This window comes from Xiphophorus couchianus, chromosome 23 (assembly GCF_001444195.1).
Source record: "Xiphophorus couchianus chromosome 23, X_couchianus-1.0, whole genome shotgun sequence".
NCBI lineage: Eukaryota > Metazoa > Chordata > Actinopteri > Cyprinodontiformes > Poeciliidae > Xiphophorus > Xiphophorus couchianus.
In genome coordinates this window covers 13,680,726-13,699,266 of record NC_040250.1, presented here as the reverse complement: position 1 = coordinate 13,699,266, position 18,541 = coordinate 13,680,726, and the positions used below count along the sequence as shown (strand labels likewise).

The 18,541-nt window shown below is 39.2% G+C and overlaps 2 protein-coding genes across 5 annotated transcripts; one reads left to right on the top strand and one right to left on the bottom strand.

The window, feature by feature from the left end:
- The first annotated feature begins 4,292 nt into the window (after nucleotides 1–4,292).
- Nucleotides 4,293–8,961, top strand: ubxn1 (UBX domain protein 1). Of its 4 annotated transcripts, none has more exons than XM_028009417.1 (10): nucleotides 4,293–4,421; nucleotides 4,817–4,881; nucleotides 4,971–5,024; nucleotides 5,950–6,053; nucleotides 6,202–6,295; nucleotides 6,378–6,569; nucleotides 6,854–6,905; nucleotides 6,989–7,111; nucleotides 8,102–8,285; nucleotides 8,381–8,961. In XM_028009417.1, exons 2-10 carry the CDS (start codon nucleotides 4,823–4,825, stop codon nucleotides 8,437–8,439), a joined length of 921 nt encoding a protein of 306 aa, XP_027865218.1. In that variant the 5' UTR covers nucleotides 4,293–4,421; nucleotides 4,817–4,822; the 3' UTR covers nucleotides 8,440–8,961. The 4 variants fall into 4 exon arrangements, with proteins under 4 accessions (XP_027865218.1, XP_027865217.1, XP_027865216.1 ...); XM_028009416.1 differs by having other exon boundaries at nucleotides 6,199–6,295; XM_028009415.1 differs by having other exon boundaries at nucleotides 5,950–6,059.
- Nucleotides 8,962–10,470: 1,509 nt separating this feature from the next.
- On the bottom strand, nucleotides 10,471–18,038 carry LOC114139451 (pre-mRNA-processing factor 39). Its single transcript, XM_028009412.1, has 16 exons — nucleotides 17,929–18,038; nucleotides 16,938–17,170; nucleotides 16,709–16,834; nucleotides 16,485–16,603; nucleotides 15,920–16,087; nucleotides 15,379–15,559; nucleotides 14,985–15,089; nucleotides 14,121–14,238; nucleotides 13,895–14,049; nucleotides 13,694–13,820; nucleotides 12,597–12,868; nucleotides 12,126–12,310; nucleotides 11,978–12,052; nucleotides 11,115–11,283; nucleotides 10,798–10,997; nucleotides 10,471–10,651 (listed from the first exon to the last, which is right to left on the bottom strand). Exons 1-15 carry the CDS (start codon nucleotides 17,984–17,986, stop codon nucleotides 10,917–10,919), a joined length of 2,172 nt encoding a protein of 723 aa, XP_027865213.1. The 5' UTR covers nucleotides 17,987–18,038; the 3' UTR covers nucleotides 10,471–10,651; nucleotides 10,798–10,916.
- Nucleotides 18,039–18,541: the final 503 nt, after the last annotated feature.

Here is an 18,541-nt window from a genome sequence, read left to right as displayed (position 1 = left end):
TATATTGACTAGTTAAAGTCCATTTGTTGATTAAACAGTGTCAGACACGCCTAAACGTATCTGTTATTTTAGTAAGAAATAGCATTATATGATGTATTATATGCTAAAACATTTGCCATACAGCACAATATCTTTTATTGTTTCAAGCACAAGCCCAGTAGGAAGCATTGTCTTGATTAGTGTCTGATCCCTAAGCATCTTTTCACCATGTTGTGAATTGGTTCAGTTTTGTTCCTTTCAGTTTCACAGTTAGCATCGCTGCGTTGCCTTTCTGTTACAGGGCTGTGAATCTTTATGGGCTGTGAATCACGTTTCTGCGATGGGGATTAGGACATCTGGTCAGTAATATACACACGGGTCTCATTGTGCTTCAGTTAGTCATGTGTCCTTTTGCTTTTAGTTTCAAGAGGCTTCTTTGAATTACCCACTGGTTCTGTAATACCACAGTTTAATTTCACTTTTGGTTTTATTTTTATTTTTGCCGTAACTAAATCTTCTTGTCCACCTGCTACTGACAGTCTAACTTTGGGGATTTTGCACTTATGAAAAACATTTAAACATTTATTCCGGGAAATTGCTTACTGTTTACAAGAATTTTCATGTATTCACACACAGCATCCAGCTGCATCTCAATAAGTCAGACCATTGAAAAGTTTATTTATTTCAATCTTTGAAACCCTTTTGCTGATTTTTTATGTTCTTTTTGTCATTTAAACATTTCAGATCATCAAATGGGTAAAGAGAAAAGATAGTTTCAAATCATGATGTAATTTTTGTACTTGGTTAAAAGAAAAACCTATTCAAACAAATGTGACATTATGAAAAGTTATCACCCCATAAATCTTCCAACAGGTTGTGCCACCTTTGGCAAGAAGAACCACTATGTAACATTTGAGGTTGGACTTTGACTAGGCCGCTCCATAGTCTTCATTTTGTTTGTTGTGAGCCAATTAGTGTTGGACTTGATGATGTGCTTTGGATTATTGTCCTGCTTTCTAGCCCAGCTGAACTCAAGCTCAATGTCAAAAACTGAAGGCTGAATGTTTTTTGGTAGAGAGCAGAATTTATGATTTAACTAGCTAAGGCTAGTTATCCAGGTTTTAATACAAGAAAGCGCCCCAAACTAAACCCCAAACAGTCTTGGAGAACGTTAAGATGCTTTTCTGCAAATGTGAGGCCTTTGTGTTCTTTCAGGCAGGAGTGGCTTCTCACATGGATGTCATTTTTGTTTTTATCTCTTCCTTACTGTTGAATCCAGAGCAACAACTTTGGGAGAAGTCAGTGACATCTGCAGTGTTTCAGTTCTTATATTTGGTTCTTTTGTGACATCCTGGATAAGTCTTTGATGTAATTGAAGTAATACTGGCAGGTCTGACACTACAGAGAGGGAACCACTGAGTTTGGGTTTCTGAATCCTTAAAAGAACTATTTGTCATTCTTTCCAGACCAACAGATGTCAAAGATTTTGCTTCTTATTTAAGATATTTTACCTTATTTCCTTTCAAATTGGTTCAGGCCTGGCTGTGATCAGGATTGAAGGGCATGACGGATACATGTAGTTATTTTTAGTTAATTCATGATTTAACAGAACGGGGTGATATTTTTTAGTACCAGGTTAACTTGAACAATGCTTTTTGTATTTGCTTGGGTTATTATTGTCTGATATGAAAATGTATTTGATAATCTGAAATATTTACGTGCAAAAAAACAAAAAAAAGCAAAAACAGAAGAACTTTGTAATGGGGCAACTAGGTTTTCACAACACTGCAGACTGCTAACTCATAGAGGGATTCATTTCTAAATGAAACATTTAAATTAAGATTCTGAATTAATTATTTAACAACTGAATTAAATAACAGACATTTTTAACTTTTTAAATTAAATTACTGAAATAAATGGAGCTTTCAAAATCATTTTAAAATGTATTGACCTGTGAAAGTTGAGAGGTATTAGGTTAAATCACTGCATGGATACTTTTATGACAGTGAAAAGCAGCATGACCATCATATCAGGCTGTCTGTTAGACTAGTTTAATCTGTATGGGGAAAGAAAAAAAAACACAGTGACACATTAACTGGATTTACCCAATACATTTTATTTGATAGCAACCATCGACCTTTTAATTAAAACAAACCGCAGAAGGAGCTGTGTGGCGTTTCGATGAGGAGAGGCGTCCCTCCACAGATAACAGCAGCTCCACTGGATGCCACAGTTTTTCCAAATGGAGATGCTGTTACAGCTGGTGAGACCCGCAGAAACAACACAGCTGACGGACCTGAGCAAAGGTTTCCCCCCAGATCCGGCTCTCCAGTCTTCAGCTGAGAACCGAGTCAAAGCAGGAGCCTCTGTTTTACCTCCACACGGATTAGATGGCCTTTAAATATTAACCCAAATATAATTTATGGCATTGTAATTGTCTCATGAAGTCTGCCTGGCAAAGTCTCTGTAAAGTTGTGTGATAAAATGCTGCCCTCTTTTGTTGAACTCAGTGATCACATGAAGTCGCACCATTTTACTGCCCGTCCTAAAGTTGAGGCTCCGTGTGATAGCAGCCACATCTGATGAATTATCACTGAAATATCATAAACCTAATCTTTGTTTTTACAACATCTGAGATTACATTCCACCCTTTGAATCCAATAAAATCAGGATCATTCACTCAATAAACGTTTACAGGGTGTTGAGAGCAAGATGGTTTGTGGCAAAAAAAACCAGCTTGAATTTGAACTCTATTTTTTAAAAAACGTCTTATATTTAGGCATTAAAATGGCATTAAAATAGATAATTGACTCTTGCTTTTGGCAAGCTTCATCTTTATTTCGCAAAATCTGACTCAACTTATCCTTGGTGAACTTTGACCCTTAGCCCGTCCTCTGTAAAAGAAATTAAAACAGAGCCATAAAGTAATTCAAAGATAAAGCTAAAAAGACCTTCATCCCTATTATTGCTTTCAACTTTGCCCATCTCTAATCAGAGGATCTTTCCAATAGGAAGACTTACAAGTTCTGGTAAATTATTATGATCAAAAAGAAATAAACTGGCACATTTTCAAGAAACAACAGCAAAACTCTTTACATTACACTTTTACAGAATGTCATCTTCAAAAGAAATTTGATGGCATCAGTCAATTAAGATCTGTGAAAATCAAACAGTCATCCATCAACTTGTTTCCAAGAAGCAATGCAGAAATGTTTGAACCTGATCAACCTTTATTCAATTTTTAAAAAATTTTAACATTTAAAAAAATATTTTTTTTGCTCTTCTTGTGAAATTTAAGCTCTCTATTTAAGATTACATATAGAGTCAGTTTTTTACTGCCAAAGTGCATAAATGTACCATAGCTAAACAAAACAGAAAACCAAACCAGGTCATAGGTCAAAGGTTTGGGATTTTCTGAAAAACAGGATTAAAACTTGCTTGACATGTAACATGTTTTTTTTTTTCTTAATTGCACATCACTTTGATAAACAAATACAAATGAATAAAGCTCATACTTACCAAATTAACCCTGCAAGTAAATACAAGTAGAAGGAACACAGACGCAAACAATTCAATTAAAAGTGTGAAAGAAAATCAGTGAGTGGCTGAGAGGAAAGTCTGAGTAATGGATGAACTCGTGACTGAGAGCTGCTTAAGACTGCGTGGGGTAGAGAAAAATTAATCATTACACTTACTGTAAATATGTAACAGACCCAACCTGCATATAACAATCAGCAAATTATGTAGCTTGAACACCGACGAACATACCACCCATGATAGGATCAAATCATTCAGGCCGACAGGAAGCACATAGCTTATATATCAGATTTAGAAACCAAAGACACCAATAGAGATTGTTTTGAAACAAATCTTAAATATGTTACAGGATCATAGATCAAATTTACTTCCTGTTCTGGTTTGATGATTTTGAGTAACTTTTATCAAAGAGAAACCAGGTGTGCATGTTTGATGTTTCCCAGCAATATTTTTATTTCACAAAATCCAATAAGTGAAGGATTTGTAAAAATGAAGCATTTAAAAGTCAACATTTTGGCTCCAAGTGCAGCGCTACAGAGCTAATGCATACTCTCAACTTCATATTGAGTCAGACATCCGTAGAAATGCCTGAATTTAAAATAAAACTTTTGCTATGAATGATGTCAATGATGACATTAGTCATTGCATGGTTATTTAATGACATAATGTAAAATTATTTTTAGGAATTAAAAAGACCAAAATGCATTCATTCAAATTCCTTGATCCAACCATTTTTATGTCAGAATTCTGAAATTAATCTCATAATTCTGACCTTAATCTAAAAAAAAAAAAAAAAAAAAAATGCTCTTGAACTTTGAGAAAGAAAAACATAAGTCTGATTTCGCGTGGTGCCTTTTGACCCACATGACTTTCCGTACTGATGAACTGTTGTAGCAGGCTGATGTGTAAGTAGCTAACAAACGCTCCCTTCATCAATCTATATTGTGCTTCTGATATTAACACATTTAAAACAACATAACCACTATGACTATCTTCATTCAAGATAACAAAGCGATTTTTAGCGAGAACGATTTACAGCAAGGTTATTTTGACCATTTTAGTCAATAAAACTAGCCTCGTTAGCAGCATTAATGCTAACGTTAGCTCTTAGCATTACTTCAGCTGTGACTGGAAATGACAAGCTGCTGCTCAGGGAGAAACTAGTCTTGTGTTCTTCTCGTTTTTTATTCCGAAAATATTGTGAACGTGTTTACTTTTAATTAGAAAATCTAAAGGGAGTTACTTGATCTCCCCTTTTCCTTTTGTCGATTCATGAAAGCTGGTAACTTGCTTGTTTCAGGTCAAAATGGCAGAGCTAACAACACTGGAGAGCCTTCTGGAGATGGGCTTTGGCAGGAACAGAGCGTGAGTTACGATCCTCACACCAGATATGTCTGGTTTCAGTGAGCTGGAGGCTAATGCAGGGAAACCTGTCCTTTATGTCGCTTTCTCAGGGAGAAAGCTGTGGCCAATACAGGGAACCAGGGGATAGAGCAAGCCATGGACTGGTGAGGCATTTACAGTCATGGTGAAAAGTTTCGGCTTTTCTATGCATTTCTCTTGTTTTTGCTATTTTTTTCACATTTAAATTTTTCTAAATGTCCAAACTAATTTTATTATGAAACATTAGTAAGCATTTAAAAAGCAGTTTTTATTCGAATGTGTCTTTGATTGACTGAAAGAAGCTACTCAAGCCAACTCGGCCTTGGATATGTTGCATAATAAGTTAACTATGATTAAACAGAAGAATGTTAACAACTTAAAAAATGTCATCTTTAACTGACCGAAAATATTTTTATAGAATATTTAGACATCTGGTTTCAACTGTATAGCAATTGATATTTTGGGTTGTCTTTTTGTAAACAGGAATTATTCAAATTTAAACGGAAAATAACAATAAATATGCTGCTTTTGCTAGTGCTCTAGATTCCCATTGCTCTTTATTTTTGTGTAAACCACTCTTTCCCTATTTCAAGTTTTTTCCCTGTTTAGATTTCTTCTTCTAGCTTTTAGCGAATAATTTTTTTTCGTGTCTAAATTAGGTGCAGTTTATGTTAGTTTTCGACGTTCTTCAAAATATCTTGCTAAGCAGTTTTTAAACTGAAAAGCGCTCAAGCCAGAGCAGAAATGAGCCGCACCTGTGGCTGAATAAATTCCATTTGTTTAGCATTTATAAAGATCTGAGTCTTTCACATATCTATTCATGAAGCTGTTTGTAGTCCAAAATCTTTTGAAAGTCTTTTTTAAATGTAGCAGTACAGGCAGCAAAACATCAGATGAATCTTTAATCTTTGTAAAGTTTGATGATGATTCCTTTTTGAGCTGTTCTCACACAGTGAAGTTCAGTTTTGCTACAATGACGCCCGTATGGTGTTATCATTTCAGAGCACAGAATGGCTGCCTGACCTTTTGTTTTGGATGCGTCTCTTTCAGGTTAATGGAACATGAGAACGACCCGGACATCGATGAGCCGTACGTTCCTCCAGCGGGGAACCTTTTAGGAGGAGATACAGATCAGACAACAGCAGGGGACTCAGGTGAAGGTCGGTGCATGTTTTTGTTTTTCTGAGGAAAAAAAACAAAATTTAATAACATTTTAATTCATATTGTCTAAGGTAGATCTGTCTTTGTGAATAATTTCTTTAAAAATGTTTTATTAATCCCGCCGTTATCATGTTTTAGCAGCAGTAATCGCAGAGGAAGATGAATTATACAGCGACAACCCAGAGGCTTCGAGACGACCAATGACGGAGGAGGAGAAACGTGAACAGGTCAAAAGGTCAGAGCTGATGCTGAGCAGTTTTAAGCAGTGTTAACATCATGTGGTGTCATTTACCAGCTGGTTTGTCCGTGCCTTTCAGGCTAGAGGAGCTGATGCGAGTGAAGCAGGCGGAGAGGAGGGAGCGCGAGCGAGCCGAGGAGGTGGAGCGGGAAAAGCAGCGGAGGAGGCAGGGCCAGGAGCTGCAGCAGATCCGGCAGAAGATTCAGGACGACGAGATGAAGAAACTCGCAGATCAGCGGAGGAGAGAGAAGATGGAGGACAAGCTGGCTAGGTTAGTTTTTCAAAGGATTCACAACTAATGTTTAGAGCCACAAAAGTAAAGATTTGATAACAATTAATGCATTTATGAAATCCTGAAGCGAAATGCTGAAGGCACTACAATTTATGTGCAAGATTTGACTGTAACTTTGCAGGATGCTTATGCATAATGATGCAGTTATTATTTATGATGGTTTAGTTTGTGGAAAGACTTCGTTGTGAGGACATTTTAATAATAATGGTTTTACTTCTTGTTACTGTTTCTAACTCTGGTGCCTTTTTTCTTGTCCTTGTCAGGCAAAGGGTTAAAGACAAAATCGCACGAGACCGAGAGGAGAGAGCACAGAAGGTAACTAAGACACACTGACTTTATTTTTCATTTTTTACTCTGTAATTCTGACTGTTTTGTCTTTTTTTCCTCCTCTGGTTTAGTTTGGAGGTGGCGCACCTCCGAGCACGGTGACATCCACCCAGCCCACCCCGCCCAGTCTGTCGTCACCCACCGGTCAGGGGCCCCCGCCCACGAAGAAGGAGTATGATGAGTCCAGGATACAGGTATATTATATTACAAATATTATTTACACTTTAAGGCTTTCTGTACCTTTCTACCCTCCATCTTGTCATTTCTTCCTTGTGTCCTCCATTCTTTCTTGTCTTTCTGTCCTTCCTAGTATTCCTTCTCTACTGGAGCTTTTTGTTCTTCTATTTTATTCCATCCTTCCTTGTGTCCTATTTTCCTTACAGCTCTGAAATCTGGACATAAAGAGCATTGTGAAATGATCATAGAACAATTTCCCACTTTGTCAGAATCAGTCACATCTTTAAAGTATTTTATTGAGATTTTATGTAATTTTCGGGCGACATGAAGTAGGCCACATTTGAAATAGAAAATAAAGAACTACAGCCCCCTCTTTCAGGACATTAAGAGAAACTACAGGACCCTTAATTCTTTTCCTCTTCTAATCTTTTCTAATTCTGACATTTTTTTCTCAGTGTACATCTTTCCTCCCTTCAGAAATTTCTTACTGTTTCTTCTCTTTTTCTTTCTTTCTATGTATAAAACTGGTCCACTATACGTATATGTGCCAATATTTTATTATCTAAAATGAAATAAAGCAGTAACAGCTCTGGGAAGCTGCATGGATTTTTTAACAGAAAATGAGTTTGAATGCTGTGCATAACTTTGATGATTAGGTCCTGTGATAAATTTTTAATCCATGAAAGGAAATTATTAAAATGTTCTGTTTCTTGGCGTCTTTTTTTATACATTTATTCTTTAATTAATCTTGTTTCTGTGGGGATAAAGCTGGTCGCATTCAGATATTTATCTGTCTCTGTTGTCAGATTGCTGATAAAGTTTGTCGTTTACTTGGTAAAAATAACATGAAAACCTTTGGAAACAGGAAAAATGTAAACTTGTTTTTTGAAAAGTTTAGAATAGAAAGTTTAGACACCACACAGGAACCCGGTAAATAAAGCTTCACTTTACTCTGTGTTGCTGCTGTTACAGTTATTTCACGCTTCCTTTCGTTGGATCCTTCGCAGGTTCGTCTGCTGGACGGCTCCACCATCAACGCGGTGTTCAAGGCCCAGGAGCCGCTGGCGGCGGTGCGCGTCTACGTCCAGATGAACAGCAACACACCCGAGGGTCAGGACTTCACGCTGCTGTCGCCATACCCGCGCCACGTTTACACTGAACTGGACATGGAGAAGCCTCTTAAAGAGCTGGGTGAGCGTTCAGGAAACGACTTTTAAATGCTGTCAGATATCTAAAATGGCATCATGTCCATGAATCTTTTCAAAAATCGGCTTTTCTTTGCACAGGCTTGGTGCCTTCAGCTGTGCTGGTTGTTACCAAAAAGTCAGAAGGATCAGCTCTGTGAGCCTACCTCACCTCTACTACGACGTCAACACGAGAACCGAGCGACCCAGGAACCGAGCTGCCAGATGCTAGTATCACTCACTAAGCCAGCTAGCTGAACCGAAGCAGAGACGCAGTGAAGCTGCATTCAGACACGTTGGAGCTCCTCAGACTTTGATGTGAGTTTTTGTTTGGGAAGACTGACTGAATGCAGCTTCAGATCTGCTGCAGGCATTGAACTGGACCTTTGACCTCAGCTGGTCGAGCTGAAGATAGCTGGCTTCTGACTGATACTTCCCTAAGGATCTCTGCTTGTGGTTTCAACACATTTATTAAAAAAATAAATGCACAGAACTAAGTTTAAGTCGACCCTTGTATTGCTAAAGAATACGTGCTAAAGTGGTTCTGAAAGGGCCTTAAGTTTATTTCCTGTGATCTTCCTGACTTTGTGACATTTTACTTTCATTTTTTTAACAAGTTCAGATTTGCTGAAAGCTGTGTCCACGAGGAAACCGATTACAATAAAGCTGGCTGGGATAATTGAGTTGATGTTCTGAATTTTATATAAATGATCCTTTCTCACATTTTTGTAAATCCTTTTCTCATGAAAGTAGAAAACCTGAAAATGATGCAGCTAAAAGGTTTGTCTTCCTAAAAATACTCCTAACCCCATCATCTTAAAATTCACTATTCAGTCCAATCTATTACACTTATCCACATATACAATTTGTTTATCATAGATTGTGCTTTATTGCGCTTTATTGTGTTATAATTTGTAATTGGAATCCTAACAAATATAAAAAAAATACCATTTTAACAAATGTAAGCCTGAATTCTGTATATTTCTATTAAAAAGCACCGGTAAAAATGATTACATTGCAGAAATAATGCTTGGAGTGACTGACATCACTACTGTTTACATTAGTGATGTGATTCACAAAAACTAAATTGCTAAAAAAAATACTCAAATAAGACTTTCTAGATGTTTAAATCACAGCTTCCTGTGCGTGTTTTACATGCACATAATGAGGAGGGCTTTCCTTGTTCATTTTAAGACTGGAAATATTGGTTTACTCGTCCAAGAAGTATTTGATATGTGGAAGAAAGGGTGCCAAACTGTTAGGTGGAGATTGTTTTACAGAAAATAAATCCTGGATCAGACAGATGAGAGGAACTCATTGGTTTTAATTTTAACTTCTAGCAAAGTACCTTTTTTAAAAATAAAAATTTATTTCCATGCCAGTTTGCTCTTTGACTTGTGAGCTTTTCCTCTAAGAGTTTTGAACGTTTCGTCAACCTAAAGACAATGTTAAATGACATGACGCCAAACAAGTCGCACCACTTTAGAGAAATGTGTCATTGAGGCTTGTTGATCCCAAATCTTTGCTGCATCTTTTATGTCCTTTGTCACACTTCCAGTTGTTTTACACTTCAGGTTTTTTGCCCTGATTGTACATATTTGTATGTTGAGGTAATTGGCTGTTTACACTTAGGTTGGTAACAGTATGTTCTCTTGTTTTTCCCACTTTGAAGAGTGGTTGAGAGAAAAAAAATCAAAAGTTGTCTGTTAATAATCCAGAAATACTTTATTAATCCATAGAAGGACTAGTAAAGTGTCATAGATGGTGATGGCTACAGGCAGGATAGCGTCATTTTTCAGAGAAATTTCTTTACTAAAAGATAAATACATTTTTAAGCTTCTTGCACATCATTAACACGATGCAGATATTTTAGGAGCCAAAGCCAAAACTTTTTACCACAGTTGGTGCTGGACTCCATTTATGCTGCTGATGTACCTTAATAAAATAACCAAACCTACTAATTTGGGTTAAATTAGACTCAAGTATTTAACATTAACACTTAACGAACAAATGATCAGTTTGTCTAGAAAAACAGGAGGAAGTGAACTGGACTTTCAGACATGGTGCATTTCTATTAGAACGTTTCTTTCTTGTATTTGAATATTTAGGTAAATAATAGAAACACGTGGGAGTTTGTTTCATGTAGTGTTGAATTGTTTTTTTCCTTGTAACGGAAGAGCTAGAAAAAAGCCTTAATGTGACACTATAAAACACATTTTATGTACATTAAAAACCAACAAATGGTACAAAACGCCATTCACACACTGGATAGAGAAAGCGACTTTAAAACATGAGAGAAGGCGTCGATTTGACAACAAATACAAAAATAATTTTAATTAAAATCAGAAGACTTTACAGAAAATGGGTGCCACGGTTTCCCTTTAGCTGCGACAGACTGGCGACCTGTCCAGGGTGTGCCCCGCCTCCCGCCTGGAACGTAGCTGGAGATAGGCACCAGCAACCCTCCCGACCCCATTAGGGACAAAGGGTGAACAGAAAATGGATGGATGGATGGATGGGTTTCCCTTTAGCTGCTTTTTCCACCGAGATTCACCGACCCCGAGCCGAAAGCACAGAGGCATGCTGGGAAATAAGTCTGTAGCTCAGACGGGTCGGACCGGTTCCAGAGCTGTCCGGCTTAACTTGGTGGATAGTAGGACTGGTTGTAGTTCCAGGCGTTCTGGTAGCCGTAGCCGCCGTAGCCGCCGTACTGCGGTTGCTTAGAGACAGAAAAGAAACTGATGCGTTATTAAAAACTTTAAGACAAATTCAACATCAGTTTTCAAATTTCAAAAACTACAGAAATAGGAATCTGTAAACATTAAATAACTTTTACCTGGTACCAGCTGCTGTACGCTCCGTATCCGGTCTGGGCGCTCGGGTCGGCGCCCATCACAGGAGGCGGCGGCGTGGTGATGGGAACATGTGACGTGCTGGATGCCGGCGCAGCAGCAGAAGAAGAAGAGCTGTCCTCTGTTTTGCTAGTTTTCTCTGGATCCTCGTCCCTTAGGAGCCGATTTATACAAATAGAATGTTAAAACCACTGACATGATTTAAAAAGATGATCTGTCGTGTTCTATAGATGCAGTGTCGCTGTTTTTGTATGCAGTAACTGGGTAAAACAACTGCGCCATTTTGTGACGTAACCAGGGTAAGTCGAAATGTAAACAACCAAGGCTGAATCTACAGAAGTTGTGAGGATTTCAGTGAAGATCTGAGCGATTTATCTGCAGTTTCGACGGAAGAAGCTAATTGGAATGATGAAGAGGAGGAAGCCGGTTCTACTGAAGGACTAGAACCTTATTTATTTGAGCCATATTGTACAAGAAGCATCTCCAACTGACTCCAACGTTTCTGCGGAGGAAGGGTCAGACGGTGAAGGGTTGGAACTCCAAATCCCTGAATGGTAATAAGCAGATCTATGCAGATAATAATTATTCATCTGTAATTCTGGCTTTATTAAAATAAACCAGAAAATAATCCAGTTACTTTAAAGGAACTGGTTCAGGTTCTGATCAAGTCATCAACTTTCCTACTCCTCCTATTTCCAAGTCTTGAGTTCAATTTTCCTACTTTTGATAACTGTATGACATTACAACACTTATTAAAACAGAAAGCTTTAATAAGTGTCTCTCTGACATACTGAACTTTCCCTCCAAAATCATAATCTGAGGCTAGTTTTTTGCCCTCTTCTCTCACCCGTTCTCTGCTTCTCTCTTTGTGCCTCCCAGCTCGTCCAGCAGCTTCTGATGCGCCTCGTAGACGGACAGCACGCTGCAGAGACGGCACAGCTTTACTTTGAGATGAAAATGGCCCGAACAGGATGGTCAGAAATGTGATGCTTCACCTCTTAATGGAGTTGCTGTACTCCTCTGTGAACTGGAGGCCTCTCTGTGACAGAAGTAACTTGGTTTGTGGGGTGAGCGGAGCCGCCAGGGCCCGAGTCACACACTCCTGCACCGCCTCGGCCGAAGCCCCCGGCTCCGCAGATGACTCCAGGTCCAACAGGTTCAAGTGCAGCTTGTCGTTATCCTGATGGAAGAATCATTTATGGAGAAAAGGAAAACATTTTTATTAAAAATGGAGGATGCAAAGTGTGGATCCGGACCTGACTTGTGCCCCAGAATAGATGGAGACTTTTTATTTTTAATTAGGACAAAATTATCACAAAGTAACATCTTTTTACAGCCTCAAGGAGAAATTTCTTGTGACAATATTTTTAATTCTTTTGTAGCAAATTCCTCCCCGACACCGCTAAGCACCCAGACCCATCATGCTGTTTAACTGAGAGATCAACCACTTCCGTCTCTAACCTCACCGGACTAATCTCCAGGGCTTCCTGTAAAACCGTGCGGGCGCCGTCTGGGTTTCTGGCCACTTTGAGCAGCAGACGGGCCAGCTTGATGGAGTAGAAGGCGTGCACCGTCGGCCTCTCTTTGGATTCAGCCACCGCCTCTCGCAGCAGAGCCTCCGACTGGTCCAGCCGGCCCGCTCGGCGCTCTAAGGCCGCCCTGCGGATGCGAACCACAGCCAGACCAGGCCGGGCTTTCTCCAGGGCCTCCAGAACCCGCCGGGCCTCCATGAGGTCACCTGGTGGAAACGGGCAGGAAGTTCGCATGAGCAGGTTTTCTGATGTGCTTTTTGTTGGTTTTTGTTTTGTTTTACATTTAAACTTTGTGGTACAAATCATATTTTTGAAACCTTTGAAACTTGGGCTTTGTAAACACACAAAAAAGGAGGAGTAAATTAATCTCCGAAATGTTCTAGAAAACAAGAACATTTCTGAGCTCCAAAAGTCAAAGATTTGGTAGAAAACAAAATCTGAAATTTTGAGATTAATCTCAGAACTTTTCTGAGTTTCAAAAGTCAAAAATTGGGCTAATATATATTAACAAACATCAAGATATAAATACATGAGATTACAGCCAAGAGTAAACAGCTATTTGCAGTTTGTAGTCTGGTTAAAATGTTTTTACTTTATAGTCGATAAGTTGAATGAAGTTAGCATTACGGTACTAAAGATAAAGTTGTATAAAGCTAAGCTATGCTAACTGTGTGACTGAGAAAAGTTAGCCTGAGCCCTCAGTCACTGTTGCAAAAAAAAAGTTGCATAGTTCTCTCGCATGCTAAACAGAAATAAATAGTTTTGTTCTTCAACTTTTGGCCTACGGTTCGTTGTAATTTAAGACTGCAGTGAACTTAGAGGAGATTGTAATTTTAATACATCTGTGCTTCTGCCTGGTGCCTCAAATAAAAAAACATCTAGACACGTCCGTGCTTTGCGTTTCAGAAAAGATTCACTCTGAACCCTGGTTTCAAAAAGAGCCTCCGGTCACTGGAGTCGTATAAACAAGCAGCTGGAAGTTTAGAGCAGCTCTGAGTTTAGAGGAGCAGAAGGAGCCGGGCGTGTCGTACCGTGTCTCTCCTCAAACGTGGCCCACTGCATGTGGATGTTGGGCTTGTTGGGGAGGTGGACCTGGCAGGCCCGCCTGTAGACGGCCCGGGTCTCCTGCACACCCTGCGGCTCCAGGTACTGAATGTACTGAAACACACACAGGAAGGTGTTACATTGTTACCAGCTCCTCACAGATACAGTGAAACAGTGATTTATCTCACCCTGGTCCAGAACTCCTCGTACAGAGCGCAGGCGATCAGGCAGCGCTCAAACAGGATGCGAACTCTGTGGTCGCCCTGGACGGCGGGAGCATCATCTGATGCTTCCTGGCGCTGCGTTGTGATCTCAGATTCCTCCGTCGATTCCTGGTTTGGATCTGTTGAAGACAGCAGTGTTGAATACAGATGCTTTCAAGCATAAAAACACTTTTATGATGCATGTCCTCGCCTTGTGAGGACTCTTTGGTGTCTTTGTTCAGCTCAGCGATCTCCCAGTCCAGGTAGGTGTGCCAGGCTTGGAGCTGGAGGCGGTCCAGCGGCCGGACGTGAAAGTATGGACGCTTGATCTGTCGTAAAGTAACGAGGAAATCTGATGGGTTTGTGATCCGGCGACAGCAGGAGAGTTTAAACGGGACTAAATTATTTCTACTTTTCTCAGTCATGTTTTTATTTACAAAATCTGTTCTGACATTTTTAGGGTCACTCATTCAAAGTTGTTTTCATGCTGCGTGTCTCTGATTTGTTCTGTGTTTCATTAAATAATTATTAGGTTTAAGATTTGCCTGCATGTATGTATGAGCTCATCATGAACATGACTTCCTGGTAGAAGAGATGCTACATATGAACGTGATAAAGCCGGCAAAATAAAATAAAATAAAATAAAGAAAGAAACAGAGAATAAAATTAATCAATTAAGAAAATGAATAATAAAAAAACAGAAATACATAAAGAATAAAAATTAAAGAGATACAAAAAAGAGGACAAAATAAATGTAAAAAACAGAAATGCATAAACAATTCAAATAAAATTAAAGTAAAATAAATAAATTAAAACTTGTAATACATAAATAAAAAACAAAAAGAATAAAAGTGTGAAAAAGAAAAAAATAAATGAATAAAAAGAATAGAAATACATAAAGAATTCAAAAATAAAAAGAATAAAATAAAAACAAAAAAATAATAAAATGAATTTAAAAAAACAAAACTAAAAGAATAAAATAAATACAGAAATAAATGAAGATTAAAATAAGAATAAATAAAGAAAAGACAAACAGACTGAGAGGTCTGGAGAAATAATCCCTGCAGAAACTCACAGCATCTTCATAGTTCCACCTTTTCCTGACTTCTCCCTCGTTGTCCTGGTAAACTTTGTCTCTACGAAGCAGAACCTGGTCTCTTATCTTCTGCATCAGCTCCTCCTGAACAGAGGAATACATCACTGGTGTGTAAAAATGTTCCCATTGGAAATCTACACCTGATCATGAAAACGTGACAAACTTTCAGGTTTCACTGAACTCTACGAGTGCTGGGACTTTAAAATCTCCACAAATAAAAAACAACAAGGCATTAGAACCCATAAAAACCTAATTCCTTCCTCCCAGATTATATAATATTTAAACACAGATTACATAATAAAGCGGGTGGTTGAGCCTCATAAAGGCTTATTTCTAGTGAGAACCAAGCTTTTAATAGCCAGATTTTACTCACCGAGTCGGTACCCTCGGGTGTAGCGGGTTCCTCCTCTCCTGGCGGCCTCTCCTCGTCCGCCTCCTGGGCCTGTTCGGCCCGCTTCGCCTTCTGGCTCTGCCGGCACGTCGCCCTCAGCTCCTCGTACTCCTCAGAGGGGAGCACGTCTTTAGGCGGGTTGTTGTTAAGATGCGCTTTGAACCTGGCAGGAGGAAGGATGGACAACGCAGCAGGATCAGGAATAAAACTTAAGACACAAAAGAAAAGGAGGGGAGGAAATTTATCAATAGACTTTAGGCACTTTTATCATTAACAACATTTTGTAATATTTCTGCTGTAGAGTGGGAGAGGAGTCGCTGTAAACTAGGATTGACTAATTTAAGTTAAAATGACTTTAAGATGACATTTTACACAATCTCTGTCAGAGCTTTTATCAACCAATCAAGTTTATTTGTATTGTACATCTCAGCAACAAGGTGAGATGTGCTTTATATCATAAAAACAGAAAAATGTAAAGTTATTAAAGATACTACTACCGTCTGTGGCGGTCAGGTGGGCTTACTTGTCGTAGTGGGTGCTGTAGAGCTGAGTGGGAACTCTGAGTGCTCGGTCCAGGACGGCCGCTGCGTTCTTCACGTTTCCGTGTTCCTTCTCCCACTCCACATAGAGATCCCACAGGCGGTCCGAGTGGAAATCCAAACCGCACGACGCAACGCCATTCTCAAAAACACTGAGGACGTTTAACCACGGGGAAAAAAATAATTTTATCAAAGAACTGTTTATGTATTACTATGATTGTGTTTTCTGCTCTCATGGTTCCTCCATGTTTATCATTTCCAGAGTCAAATTTCTAGATGTTATTTTTATGAGGTTTTACAATAAGTTGTATTTTTGAGTACAAGTCATAAAACAAAATTGTGCTGGTCTGAAATAAGTCAACTAAATTGTAAAATCTAATAATATTTGTATTTTCTGTGTGTCTTTCAAAAACACACAAAAAAATCTTACAACATTCAAGAGAAAATTAAAGCAGAAATTTTAGAGCTAAATCCTCGACTTTTCCATCAGCTTTGGGGAATAACGTGTTGAAAACGTTAAGTTTAAGATGCGACTGAAAGCTTGTTTACCTGCGAATCCGAACAGCTGAATCGGGGAGGTTCATGTCCAACGTTCCCAGCAGCAGATTGATGTAGTGGATCCAAAGATCTACGCTCAGAGGAATTGCTTGAAGACCACGAATACACACCTAACACAGCACACGCGTGAATTTTTTAAAATAAGAAAACAGCAGTGTAAAGTGCTGTACAAATACACATCAAATAATGAGAAGAAACTGTAAAGGAGTTTTTACCTCCTCTGCTTTATTGTTGTCGCCGCCTCGACGTTCCAGGTCGACAAATTTTTTCCAGTAGCCGTAGCAGAGAGGATACCGAACCAGAAAGGCTTCCAGCGCTCTGCGGTACGTGGCAGCATGACCCTGAAAAGATGAAACTGGATGGTAATTCATTGTAACGCAGAAAGTCAATCTTAATTTCTGTTTTCTCCTAAAAAAATCCCTCTGCTTTGCTGAAAACACACACCTCATGCTCACAGTACTGGAGCAGATCGGTCCAGCTGGGGAAGTCCTGAGGATTGTCATGTGCGGCTTTCCACAGACGCTCAAAGTCTGCAGGTAGATCCTCCTGTTCGCTCGCTGTTGCCAGGGCTGTGGAGTAGTTATCTGGGTCTGCAGGACCCTCAGGGGCCGCAGCTGCCCCGCCATTTTCCTCCGACGCTTCAGGAGGAGGTGGCAGTGCCTCTGTGACATCCATGGCTTCGAAAAGGAGAAAATTAACAAAAAATATTGGAATAACTGAGTGTGATCTTAGCTTCTTTGAGCCAAAGAAAATTGGTTCTGCTGTAGTGAAACAGCACGTTAAGGTCAAAGGTCAACAGAGTAAGAGCCAGAGGATCACCACTCCACAGCAGATCAAAATAAATCTGTTTTACTTAATTCAGTTTACAATATTTATTAAGTTTGGACCATTCCATTTTAAATTACCTTTACAGCAGCATAATGCATACATGTCTTTGTAACTCTTGTTTCATGTAACATATAATCTGTTTTAAATACATTTATTTTAAAAATCACATTAAGACACCCAAATTAATTAGATAACCTGCTGAGAAGGAAAACCTCCGTGCGTACAGTTGGGGCTAAACAAATGAAAGAAACTTTCGATAAAAAGCAAGAAATGTTGAGATTTCTGCAGAGCTTCCCATTCATACATGATAACAGACACCAGCGCAGTAAGATGAACGTAAAAACCACTGAGTTGTAGAAAGTGTCCCTCCAGGGAGCTGAGCAGCAGCCTCCTCAGCACAGCTGCGAGTTAAAACTCTCATCCGCTCAGCTTGTAGAGAATCACTGACCGTCCAGCTCTGCTCGGTGTCGCTGTGTGTAGCTCAGCCTAGCATGTCACACCTTCCGCTTTTCACAGAAACGACAATGCAGCGCTTTCTTCAAACAATCACTGCCACGTCTGTCAACCCGCAGCCAACTTTAGGCAGGAAACTCAGAAATAAATCTACCTGAAGACTCTTCGGGCACCCCGTTACCGCTCATCTCTTCACAGTTCTCCGCCGCCATGATGGAAGAACCACTGACGTCATCAGCAAGCGACAAAAATCACACAAACTGCAATTTGTAAACAAATCTTTGAGCTGTCACAGTCTCCGCTTTGGTTTTATTCACACACAGCAATGGAATACTTATACATATAAAAAAAATTCATATATTCTCTTTGTAAACATTTTCTTTAAAATGTGAAAACTTTTGCTTTCTTCTAAATGGTTAATTTTATACCCCGGAGATGAGCACGGCCAATCAGCGCACAACTGCACTGGATCGCCGCAAGGGAAATTCAATTCAAAAATACTTTATCCGAAAGGGAAATTATGTTTTTGTAACTGATGTCATTGAACTATCTTCAAAGACTCATTGTGGATGGTGATTCTATGGGCAGGTTTGATCTGCAGTAGCAGTCAGTCTAGCAATGAACCTGAAGAAGCCTCTGACTGAAGACCATTGCTATTTGACAGTCTCATTACATACCAACACCTCAATATCAGGGTATTACGGTATTCTTCAGAAGCATTTATTATTGGCAAACACTTCTTATCCGACTTATTTGCTTATCCTGCT

Bases quoted from the DNA above. Each gene is read 5' to 3' on its own strand.
- ubxn1 (XM_028009414.1), top strand. From the start codon at position 4,823: ATGGCAGAGCTAACAACACTGGAGAGCCTTCTGGAGATGGGCTTTGGC. The intron at 6,060-6,198 runs GTCGGTGCATGT...ATCATGTTTTAG, and splicing joins AGCAGGGGACTCAGGTGAAG to CAGCAGTAATCGCAGAGGAA. The intron at 6,570-6,853 runs GTTAGTTTTTCA...TGTCCTTGTCAG, and splicing joins ATGGAGGACAAGCTGGCTAG to GCAAAGGGTTAAAGACAAAA.
- LOC114139451 (XM_028009412.1), bottom strand. From the start codon at position 17,986: ATGGCGGCGGAGAACTGTGAAGAGATGAGCGGTAACGGGGTGCCCGAA. The intron at 14,050-14,120 runs GCGAGGACATGC...TGTCTTCAACAG, and splicing joins CACCAAAGAGTCCTCACAAG to ATCCAAACCAGGAATCGACG. The intron at 13,821-13,894 runs GTGAGATAAATC...TGTGTGTTTCAG, and splicing joins ACGAGGAGTTCTGGACCAGG to TACATTCAGTACCTGGAGCC.